Below are 12431 nucleotides of genomic sequence, written 5' to 3' on the forward strand. Positions count from 1 at the left end.
CAGACTCAATACAGCCAAGTATGAATGATGTAGAACCAACAGCCAGGTACTGGTGGACTTCAGTGTCGCAGTTCTAAGACAACTCTCATCTTAGTAACTCTAAAATCTTAAGAAATGAAACCTCTTTGGTCAATATCCTTACAAACAGAGGAAGGAAAAAAAAACCATGAGCGCCCATAAAGAACACCACGGCCCCTAATTCCTCCACTCTCCGGAAGCACACACACGCTGCCTGCGGCTGCACGGGGACCCTCAGGACCCCCTTGCTGGCTGCCGCACACTCCCTGCTTTCATCCGTGCACTGCAACCCCGAGATCAGTGTCCCTTACCCCCAGACTCCATGAACGTTTAGAAATTGTAAAAGGAAAAATTTCCCACAAAGGAGCCATAGGAAGGGAGATAAAAATAGCAAGCAGAGGCTGGTTCATAGAAGGGGCAGAGCAGGCGAAGTTAACGGTGCCCCTTGGCTGGCTCGACTGTTCAGCTCCGCATGGAAACCTGACGTGTCAGACGGTTAAAGATTTTTATAAAAACAAACAAACAAACAAAAAAAACCACCAAAATGTGTATTCAAATCTTCGCACAATAAACTTCTTTTAATTATGTAAATAAACACATGAACGGCTGCAGAAGAGAAGTGAGGGAAGAGGGCTGAAGAATGAAACGCGGGGCAATCTAGCATCCCTGAAACCGAGTACGGTTCCCGAGGTTTGTGGTACCACCTTCTCTTCTCCGTCAGCACAGAAACTGTAAGTTAAAGATGAAACCATAAGCTACCAATTCCTGTCCTGAAACCACCTCTAAACAGGCTCTAAAACAATAAAAAAGACTCGCATAGTTTATAAGACACAGGTGAGCCTGGCGGTTGAACGAGAGGGGCGCAGGGCCCGGCGCTGGGGCACAGTGGGTAAAGCCGCTGTCTGCAGCACAAGCATCCTGTATGGGCGCCAGCCTGAGTCCTGGCTGCTCCACTTTTTTTTTTTTTTTTTTTTTTTTTTTAAGTTTGGAGAGATCAATAGCTATAGCAAGTCTACATTTTCCCTCCTCCCTTTCAGGAACCTTAAAGAAACGCAGCACTGCTGGCCTACAGACTCACTGGAAGCAGGAAGCAGGAACAAACAGCCAGGCTTTTATCAGTCATTGTTAGTCAACTTTTCTTTATAATTAATTGTTTATTTAAATGGCAGAGTTACAGAGAGGCAGAGGCAGAGGCAGACAGAGAGGTCTTCTATCCGCTGGTTCACTCCCCAAATGACTGCCACGGCTGGAGCTGTGCCGATCTGAAGCCAGGAGCCAGGAGCTTCTTCTGGGTCTCCCATGAGGGTGCAGGGGCCCAAGCACTTGGGCCATCCTCCACTGCTTTCCTAGGCCACAGCAGAGAGCTGGATGGGAAGTGGAGCAGCTGGGACTTGAACTGGTGCCCATATCCGCTACGCCACAGCGTGGCCCCCGCCATTAGTAAACTCTGAATCTGTTTTCTTAGCTGTAATAAACAACCACATTTTCCTACTGCACTTTTTCTCTGTGAGTAAACCAACTCCTCAACAGCGGTCTCCTTCCACCAGGCAAAAGCAGTCTGCGGGGCAGCCAGTGTGCTAGTGGCCTCATCACTCCATCACCAGGACTACGTGACAGGAGGAGCAGTGGGCGCCTGCTCTTGGAGGCGTTCCGCACCCATCACCTCCTCACAACCCACAGTGACACGGTGACATCTTGAATGATGAATACCCATCCCTCTGTTCTGTGTCCATAAACATCTTAGACACACAATGATTATAAAAGTAGGAAGGGGACCCGTTTTGTGGCTACAGGCTAAGCCACCACCAGCAATGTTGGCATCCCATGTCAGGGCACCAGTTAACAGTCCTGGCCTCTCTGCTTCCGATCCAGCTTCCCGCACATGCACCTGGGAAGGCAGTGACAATCCCAAGATGACCCATGTGTTTGGGCCTCTGCCATCCACGCGGGAGACGCAGATGGAGCTGCCGGCTTCAGCCTGGCCCAGCCCTGGTTGTTGTGGCCATTAGGGGAGTGAACCAACAGATTGAAGATCTCTCTCTCCCCTTTCTTGTCTGGTGCTCTCTGCCTTTCAAATACATAAAAAGAGAAAATTTTGGAAAGAGAAAAAGAAGAGGCAGTTCTTTGGTTTTCTGCTCATGAGCTAGTCTCTGAGCAGATGGAAGAGAGAAAACATCACGGAGGCGCCAGCGTGGGCACTGGGCCTAGCGCTCGATGCTGGTTTGGTTGCTTGCGTTGCAGTGTCAGAGAGCCTGGGCCGGCTGCCCTGCTCCACGCCTGGCTCCAGCGATGGGGCCAGTGGTTGGGTTTCCGCCACCCATGTGGGATCTGGATTGGGTTCCCAGTTTCTGGCTTCAACCCCAACCAGTGAACTTTGTGAGCGTTTGGAGTGGGACAGCTGGCAGTAACTTTTTTTCTCTTTCCCTTTCAAGTGAATAAATAAAATTTTAATATATATATTTATTACTAAGGTCCCACATTCCTACTGGATACCCAGAAATACTGATGAAAAGCAGCTTAAAATTCTGACCTTTTCTGACGGAAAGGGAGTTAGAACTGGTTTAGTGGGGTGTGTGTGTGTGTGTGTGTGTGTGTGTGTGATTTTTTTTAAGCGCATGAATTCTACAAAAGCACACCGAGTGCAGGAAGTCTGCAGCGGTCCCTCGAGTTACACCTACAGGTTGACCCTGAAGACTCGGTGCCATGCACCCTCTCGTGAATCAGCAGATAGGGAAAGCCCCAGGAGACTCGCTGTCACGTAGCAAACCTAACTGGGGGCACTGCTGGCAGTGAGTGCCGGCTCGGCCTCCCGTGTCTTCTCAGAGCTGTGCGCCCGACAGAAGGCTCAGAGACGTCTGCCGGCTCGCACGACACTGCCACACAGCACCTCGCAGAGCACAGAGCGGACTCCTCCCGCTCCTCCACAGAATCCTGCGGGAAGCAGGATCTAGGCAGGGGTCTGAGTGACGCTGCTCTGCTGATAAACTCCAAGTCCTGTAGGCATTTATGAAGTGCTTACGAAGCAACATTAAAAAGGGCAGCATGGGCCGAGCTGCGTGTGGAGAAAGGCAGGTGTGCTGCCAGGCAGCACGTCTCCCCGATTCGGCGCTCTGTCATGAGGCCCAAGGAGCAAAGGCCTGCCAAACTGTGCATGCCCTCAACGGCAGAAAACACTGTGCTGCCTGGCCAAGCTGCCAGTGGAGGGCGCACGGGACCCTGACCCCTTCCCCCGCTTCTGTGTGGAGTAGAGAGAACTGGACGTGAGATATACCCACCTGGATTACTTCCCTAAGGCTCAGAGGGCAAAACATCAGTGTGTGACGCACACTCACCAAATTTTTTGCAGAAGAGCTGGTCCACCATCTTCCTTAACTTGGTGATCCTGGCATACCACTCCTCCTTCACTGCAACAGCAAGCACACGCACCTTCAGTGACCCGGCTCAGCGTGCAACACGACCACACACACGCGGCTCAGCGCCAACACAACCACACACGCACCACTGAGCACGCAATACAACCACACACACGCGGCTGAGCGTGCAACACGACCACACACACGTGGCTCAGTGCACAACACAACCACACACATGTGGCTGAGTGCGCAACACGACCACACACACGTGGCTCAGCGCGCCACAGGACCACACACACGTGGCTCAGTGCGCCACAGGACCACACACACGTGGCTCAGTGCGCAACACGACCACACACACGTGGCTCAGCGCGCAACACGACCACACACACGTGGCTCAGCGCGCCACAGGACCACACACACGTGGCTCAGCGCGCAACAGGACCACACACAGGCTGCGGCAGCTCCCCTTCTGCTCTAAGACCACTCACACCGAGCAGTGAGTGAGAAGCAAAGTCAGCTAAAGCTCGGGCAGAGTAGAATCAGTTTACTCCACAGAGGCTGGTGGGCGGCCGCGAGACCTGATCCGCTGGGGCTGTCCCAGTGCGGACGATCGTTCTGCAATGGCCAGTCCAAACCGGGCGCCTCCTGCTTTCTGCCACCAGCCAACTCCACTCCGGAGCAAACGCAGCCGGGAGGTCGTGGTGGGATTCCCTTCCGCGCATCTGACAAGCGGATGGCGGCGCCCGCAGCTGCGCGCTCTAAGTTACGCTAAGTCCTGGGGGTAATGTGCACTTGCTGAATGGATGTCTGTTCAATCAACCAATGCAGACCAGGAGAACAAGCTCTCCAGTACACGAAGCCAGGCGACAAACTACATCTCACAGGTGGAAGGCACAGTCATTTTAGTCCTTCCACACACAAGGTAATCGTTCCGTTTACTGACACGAGGTTATCACGGGGTTATCAGCACTCTTCTAGCGAGTACTGCAGCTCTGACAATGCAGATTCTCCCGCAGTGGCATCTACCTGAGAGTTAGATATATTATTTCATGTAGGAGGTAACAGAGAGAAGAAACCAGGATTCCTTTAAAGGATAAAGGATCATTGCATGCAATTCTAAGGTAACCCAAGACCAGAGTCTCACCTCCTGACGCTGGTTTATCAAGCTGTAAATCTTCTCGTGTGGAGTTCAGAAGTTCGTGTCTGAAACAGGAGAAGCACCAGACATTCAGACAACCGTCAGCACAGCAGTGATGCCAGCACGTGTGCACAGTGCAGTCACCACGTCCAGTCGTCAGTCCAGACTTCTGAGCACAACCCAACCTTAACTTCCTGAGACTTCTACAGTCTAACAGAACAAAATGTTAACTGCCAATTGTTTCACAATGCACTTGGCGAACACATGTCCTCACAGTACAAGTGGTAACTCTGCGTGAGCTGTGGCACAAGAAGTTAAGCCACCACTTGGGACACTGGCATCCCACATGGGGGGCTGGTTGGAAGTCTCAGCTTTCCCACTTCCGATCCAATTTCCTGCTCACGCAGCCTGGGAGGTAGCAGGTCAAAGCTCAGGAGCCTCCTCCTGGTCTCCCATGTGGGTGCAGGGCCCAAGGACCTGGGCCATCCTCCACTGCCTTCCCGGGCCACAGCAGAGAGCTGGACTGGAAGAGGAGCAACCGGGACAGAACCCAGCACCCATATGGGATGCCAGTGCTGCAGGCGGAGGATTAACCTAGTGCTGGCTTCAGACTGGCAGAGCTCCGGCCATTGCGGCCATTTGGGGAGTGAACCAACGGAAAGAAGACCTTTCTCTTTGTCTCTATCTCTCTCACTGTCTGTAACTCTACCAGTCAAATAAATAAATAAAAATCTTAAAAAAAAAAAAAAAAAAAAAAGCTCAGGAGCACAAGGCCCCCTACCACCTGGGCGGGAGGCCAGGATGGCGTTCTGGGCTCTGGCTCTGGCCTACCCCAGCAGACAGAACATCTCACTCTCTCTCTCTGCCTGCTGCTTTGCTTTTCAAGTAAATAAATAAATCGCTTGAAAAGTAAAATTCAAATGTTAAAAAAGAAACAATGTAATAAAATGGCAGCACAAAGGGGCTCTTAAACAGTGCGCTGACACCTGACGGTGCTGGACCTGGCTGGAGCTAAGCTTTCTTAACAGCCCACTTAGTGTTCAACTTCAGTACAGATCACTCAAATCTTAAAAGTACCATGTGTCTGAAAGAAAAATACCTGTTAGCAACAGCTTGCTCAGTGAAGGGCAGCTTACCCATAATCTTGAGGTACCTCATGGGTTCTTTTCATCTTTAATTAAATCCCAACAGTGCCTGTCATTCTTAGTGCAAACTGAGACGGGCAAGTCTGCCTGGCTGTAATACAAACCGAGGCAGGCGGTCGTGGGCATCCCCGTGTTCTCAGCAGTACCAGAGCGTTACCAGGAATGAAGTGACTGTTGTTTTAATACTGCTTTTCATGGGGCCAGCACTGTGGTGTAGTGGGTAAAGCTGCTGCCTGCAATGCCAGCATCCCATATGGGCACCAGTTCAAATCCTGGCTGCTCCACTTCTGATCCAACTCCCTGCTGATGCACCTGGGAAAGCAGCAAAAGATGGCCCAAGTCCTTGGGCTCCTGCACCCACATGGGAGATCCTGAAGAAGCTCCTGGTTCCTGGCTTCAGATTGGCCCAACTGTGGCCATTACAGCCATTTGGGGAGTGAATCAGTGGATGGAAGATCTCCCTTTCTCTTTCTGCCTCTGCCTCTCTTTAACTCTGCCTTTCAAGTAAATAAATAATTAAATCTTTTTTTTTTTTTTTTTTTTTTAAATCGTGTCTTTCAGTTCACCTTTGTACCTCAAGGTCATATTATTCACATCACTCACAAGAGACCCACCTGTACGGGGGGACTTGAAACTGAAGTCACCCGTGTTAGCAGCCCAGCCACCCTTCGCTGTTCCCTTGCTCACGCCTGCACCTGACAGAATCCTAGGTTTGCTTCCCAGACAAACCCAGGCAGTTCCTGTCTCTGCTTCCCAGATGTGCCTGACTCTCAGAGTGGACGGCATCCCAGAAGCAGACTCCTTGCCAGATGAGCTAAGGACCTTCGCGCACGGGGCTGATCTGCCCGAGAGCTTTTGCTACTTCCTGCTGGAGAGGCCCAGTGCTAGCCTCTTCCTCCCTCAGACACATCTACGGGCCTTCATCCACAACTGTCAACACTGGCTGGCCACAGGAATTTGGAAAGCCAACCAGCATCATTTAAACCTAAACAGAACGGCTGGACAGTGTCACAGGGTCCGTCCGGCTCAGGGAGGGTGATCCGCTCTGCCATCTTCACTCCCTGGGGAGGCCGGAACCTAGCGACCGCTTTTCCTCCGAAGTGCGACGAGGCCACTCCCTCTCCTGTCCTCTCACATGCAGCTCCACACCTCCAAGGCGGGCTCAGGCCACTCCCCAGGCTGTCGATAGCTGTATTCCCGCGAGACAGAGTCACACGGCACACTCCTCACAGCCTCCCAGCTCCTCCACTCCGAACTTCCGCCTGCCCTTTAGATCTGTTTTCCTGACAACTGTGCCCAACTGCTCGCTCTTATTAGTACATCTACAAAGCACTCGTTTCCCGGGGAAGTGTTCACTTTACCTACATTTCCTGAAATCAGCTGATAAATGCCTTCCTCCTTCTTTAATCCTTTTACTGTAATTTGTTAGGTCTTACAAAGGAATAAGCCTAATGCATCTTCAGATTACACCACAGGAAACAGAAAAGTGTGCTGTGCCACCACCCTGACGTGGAAGTCAGCACACCCCCAGCTCGGGGGAGAGAAGAAGGAACGAAGGAAGGAAGCACAGGAAGCACGCTGCCTGCTACTGTAACTGCAGACAGGGCTACAGGGGCTGGCGTCGAGACACAGCAGGTAAAGCCCTCACCCGCAACGCCAGCGTCCCATACGGGTGCTGGTCTGTGTCCGGCCGCTCCACTTCTGATGCAGCTCCCTGCTAATGCACCTGGGAGAGCACCGGCAGATGGCCAAGTGCTTAGGTCCATGCCTACCATGTGGGAGACCCAGATGAAGCTCCTGACTTCTGGATTTGGCCTGGCCCAGTGCTGGCCATTGTTGCCATCTGGGGAGTAAACCAGCAGATGGAAGAGCTCTCTCTCTGATATTCAAAATAAATAAGTAAAAAATCTTAAAAAATAAATAAGTTAATGCTAAGGGATGCAGAGCGCCCTGCTCGGTTTCCTTTCCAGCCTTAGCGTGCTCTGTTCGGCTTGTCTTAGTTCTGCAGTCATTTACGCGCAGGCCCGTTTGAGCTGCAGACAGGCACTGGGCATTAAGATGCCTGCATCCCACTCTAGCGCGCCTGCATCTGACTCCCGGCTCCCGCCAGTTCCCTGCTGAGGTGGACCAGGGTGGTGGCAGCAAGTGACTGGGTCCCCAGCTCCCAGTTCTGCCCCAGCCCGGCCCCAGCTGTGCAGGTATCTTGGGGAGGAAATGAGTGAATGGGAGCTCTCTTAAATTAACCTTTAAAAATGAATGCTTTCAGGCCTAAACATAAGACACTGATACTGACTACTTTTAGTACGCTTAGTAGAAAACTGTGAAAGAAAATGATGGTCACGTGGGCAAGGAGTCACATCCTGGTCTTGTACAGACCCACTCAAAAGCAGCAAACAGAGACACACGACTGAAATCCCGCGTCAGCGTAGCCCTAGTAGCGACAAGGACTCAAGCCCGTCCGTCCGCGGAGGCGGGCGGCACCAGCCTTACTTCTTGATCACAAAGCGAATCCTTTCCTTCGCGAGCAGTATCCTCTCCAGGCGAGGGATTCCGTATGTAGACGGTCTTCGAAAAGGAATCCCCTCAGGAAGCCCTTCTACATAAAGGTCTTCAACGTGGGACTGGAAAAGAGGGTATGGGATCGTCACCGGGCCTTTGGCTTTTATAGCTTGAGCTTGAAGGACAGAAGAGAAAGGGATCACCGTTAAGACAAGGCATTAGGCACAGTGTGCAGAACAGAACGACGGCACGCGCACTGCTCTCTAACCTTTGCCGTGCCAGCTCTACTAGCACTGCTATAACGGAATCAGAAGACAGACTGGCCACGGCGTGACCCGGTAATCTCAGGCAGCGTGGACACTAGGAAGCCAGCCGACGTCAGTGAATGCATACAGCACACGATGCGAGAGGAGTGGGAGTGTAAAACCACAAACATTCGTGTAACTGATACTGGACTTAACTGAAGGGCTATTTTTGCCAAATAACAAAAGCAGAAGATTGTCCTTAACTGCAAAATGTTCTGACACTATTTGCCAAAAGTAAACTAATGTAATGGTCACACAAAGTGCAAAGCACGGAGAGTGACAATAACTAAGCACACTGGTGGCCTCCCACTGGAACAACACTATTTTTTGTTGGTATTTTGTGAACAACCTGTTTGCCAAACATTAACATCTGTACTAAAGTTTCTTGTTAAAAAAAAAAAATACTTCTTTATTTGAAAGGCAGAGAGAGACAGACAGACAGGTGTCTTTCATGTGCCTGAAAAAGCTGGGGCCGGGCCAGGCCAAAGCCAAGGGCCAGGAAATCCACCTACGTCTGCCATATGGGTGTCAGTAAGTACCTGGGTATCCAACTGCCTTCCTGGGTACATGAGCAGGAAGCTGGGTCAGAAGTAGAGAAGCCAGGACTTGAACTGGCGCTCCAGTATGGATGCAGATGTCCCAAACGGTGCCTCAACCTGCTATGCCACAGTGCCTGTTCCTTTACTAAAGTTCCAAGTGTACCATATTACACGGTAATACTGAATGAAGCGATTTGAAGCTCTATCCTAAGACACTAGCTCTGAATACACTTACAATCACAACAAAAGTCTAAAATATAACCTTTGCTTTATTTTATTTAGGAAAATTGGTGGAACAGACCATTCTTACTCAGAACAGTACGAAATTAAGAATGAAACGAGAGACAGCAAGCACAGGCTGGGAGCCTGCGAGGCACACCACCATCCCGCACGCCTCTCAGTTCTCACACGAGGAATCAGAGAGCCATGGTGCGCAGAAAGGCTGCGAAGCCTGAGCTCCCACCACTGCGCCACAGCGTGGCCACGGAGAACACATCGGCTGCCTTTTGCTTGGAAATGGCCTCATCAAACGCACAAGCCAAAAACAGAAAAGCTACTGAAAAACTGGAGATGCCAGTCAACTGAAGGCTGCATAAAGAAATTATAGGACACGTCCAGTGTGGAACACTACACAGTGGTAAAGAAAAAAAATGAAATCCGGTCATTTACAACAAAATGGATGAATCTGGAAAACATCATACTTAGTGAAATAAGCCAGTCCCAAAGGGACAAATACCATGTGTTCTCCTTGACCTGTGATAACTAACAGAGTACTTAAAACATAATCTGTAGAAGTGAAATTGACACTTTGAGAAGCAATGACTTTGGAATAGCCCTTTGTCTTGACTGTTGAAGAACTGTTTTTTTTTGTTTTGTTTTTTTTTTGTTTTTAATATACTATTTGTTGAACTCATTACATAACAGAGTTAAACATATGTGTACAAAGTCAATTGAAAACAGGTCTCAGTAAAAAAATAAGAGTGGAAATAAGAGAGAGAGGAGGAGGAGGGGTGGGAGTATGGGTGGGAGGGCAGGCATGGTGGGAAGAATCACCATGTTCCTAAAGTTGTAATTATGAAGTGTTTTTAGTTTGTAACTGTAAAGCTGTATTGTTCTGCAATACAGACTTACTTCTAAGGGTATAGTTTGAAAACTTGCCATGGGACCCCAAAATCTCGTTAGGGTGGGTGGTAAAAATGCCATCATAAGTGTTAAAGTGATCATATGGATAGGATTGAGTGTCTGGTAAGAATAATAGATAGATGTAAGAAGGAGTGAATGCTCCAACATGGGAAGCAGCCCACACAGCAGACTCATAGAGTGACAGTCAATTTAAATAGCACTCTGACCTCAGAATCAGCCCTTAAGGCATTCTGGTCTGACTGAAAAGCCCACAATAGCATTTCAGGCATGGAAAGCCAAGACACTGTGGCAAAAAAAATGTCCTACATGAAGGACCTTGGTGGAAAGAAGTGGACATCAAAGAAGGGAGGTACTTTTCTCTGAAAGGAGGAGAGAACTTCCACTTTGTTTATGGCCTTGTCTAAATACTGACAGAGTTTGTGGATTCAAAAGGCTTCCATAGCCTAGGCAGCTCATGTCAGAGCCTCAGGTGATCACTGACATCATACATAAGAGTCTTAATTGTTAAATTAACAAGAGTCACTGTGCACAACTTTTCACGCAGGACCTTTCCCCTCAAAGGGTTGTATTATAATTATGTCTAAGTGCTCCCAAAAATGTATCATTCTTTGGTGCTCCTTTAGAGTTAATTAAGTTCCTTAAAAAAAAAAAGTGAAATTAACTTCAAGGTGCAATGGCTTTGAACAGCCCTTGTCTCGACTACTGAACAGTTTTTGTTGTTGTTGTTTATGTTTTTTTCAAGCACTTTGTTGAACTCTACTTAGTACAAAGTTTGTCTTCTGTGTATAAAGTTAATTGAAAATGGATCTTAGTGGAGAATGGGACTGGGGATGGGAGAGGAAGGAGGAGGGGGGGGGGTGGGAGGGCAGGTATGGTGGGAAGAATCACTGTATTCCTAAGGTACTTATGAGATACATGAGGTTTGTATTCTTTAAATAAAAGGTTTCTTTGGGGGGAAACATTATGAGAAACTTAAGGAAATAACGGAAAATATTATTTAGTAGTAATTTAATCTAGACTTTCATGGAGAGCTAGGTTATTACCTATGATAAAGAAACACAGGTTCAGGTTTATTAACATAAATAATGTCAATAAGGTTAACCATGCTAACAACATCACCTAAAGAAACCCAGGCGTGGCTGTGTAAGTTGCCACTTAGGGTACCTGCACCCCACACTGGAGTGCCTGTGACCCAGCCCCAGTCCCAGCTCCGCCTCGCCTCCAGCTGGCCTGCTGAAGGCACCCTGGGTGGCAGCAGGTGGGCCTTGACACACCTGTGGGAGACCTGGACTGAGTTCCTGCTGCCTGGCTTTGGCCTGCTCTGCTCTTGCTGCAAGCACTGGGGGAAGTGAATCAGTGGAAGGAAGATCTCTCTGTATTTCTCTGCCATTCAAATAAATAAAATATATAAAAATTGTAACAAAGAAAATTCAGTGACACAGGAAAGCACTACAATAGACTGTTCAAGTTAAAATGCTGTGTAGCATACAATTTTATAGATTATCAGTTAACTGCAAAGACGAGTCATCCAAACAAAAAACAAGCAAAACAGACGCTGTTTTTCGTGACTGCTGCTATTTTTAGGTGCCCACTTGATAAACAAATTGCTTATTACTGTTTCAGCTAGGAGAAAATTGGAAAATAAAACGGCAAACAAGAATGCTGGATTTAACACAGATTAAGAGAAACCATTATTTCAGAAATTAATCTTTAATTAAATCTCTAAGGTCCAGGACCCTGCAGTCAGTATGCAAATACCCGTGCAAGTCTGCATGCTGGGAATTTAGTTCCAGACCCTGTGAAGAGTGAGGGAGAGGCCAAGGGAAGGTACAGGTCACGGGCAGGGCTGGGCTCGGGGGCTCGGGCCGCCCGTGGGGAACGGCACTCTACTGTGTAAACATCATCAACAAAGGACAAGAATCTTTCAGCACAGACGTACCATATTTTCTTTCAAACAACTCTTCGACTTGTTTACGCAGATCAGTAATTCGAGCATTCCATTTCTCTGAAAATTAAAGCAAAGTCAATTCTCAGTAATAAATCCCTATTGGGGGACAACAGGATGTTCTTTGGAAGATCCCAATATCTAAAGAATCATTTTTCACATTACAGATCCAAATATTTCATTGTCCATCTCAATCTACATAATTTTACTGCTTTCCTAATAAGAGCTTTTGTTTGTGGTTCTAAGAATTACTTAGTTTATGCTCAAAACACTTCCTACTGACCCCTCTGTGTAGTGTCCCCTTTCTGAAAAGCGGGAGTGCAGAAAAGCCCAGTCAGGGAGA

The 12431-nt window shown here is 48.7% G+C and overlaps 1 protein-coding gene across 11 annotated transcripts in view; it reads right to left on the bottom strand.

Moving 5' to 3' along the window:
* The window catches only part of GTF2I (general transcription factor IIi), a 102877-nt gene that overhangs the window by 20927 nt on the left and 69519 nt on the right, over positions 1 to 12431 (bottom strand). For all 11 annotated transcript variants that reach the window (XM_051841224.3, XM_089321980.1, XM_089321981.1 and 8 more), the window contains 4 exons: positions 12083 to 12148; positions 8148 to 8331; positions 4519 to 4577; positions 3351 to 3422 (listed from right to left, as the gene is read on the bottom strand). In XM_051841224.3, the coding sequence (XP_051697184.1) occupies positions 3351 to 3422; positions 4519 to 4577; positions 8148 to 8331; positions 12083 to 12148 (381 nt within the window). The remainder of the gene's footprint in view (positions 1 to 3350; positions 3423 to 4518; positions 4578 to 8147; positions 8332 to 12082; positions 12149 to 12431) is intronic.

Source organism: Oryctolagus cuniculus, chromosome 19 (genome assembly GCF_051225735.1).
Source record: "Oryctolagus cuniculus isolate XC-2025 breed Fujian yellow rabbit chromosome 19, ASM5122573v1, whole genome shotgun sequence".
In the NCBI taxonomy this organism is placed as follows: Eukaryota; Metazoa; Chordata; class Mammalia; order Lagomorpha; family Leporidae; genus Oryctolagus; species Oryctolagus cuniculus.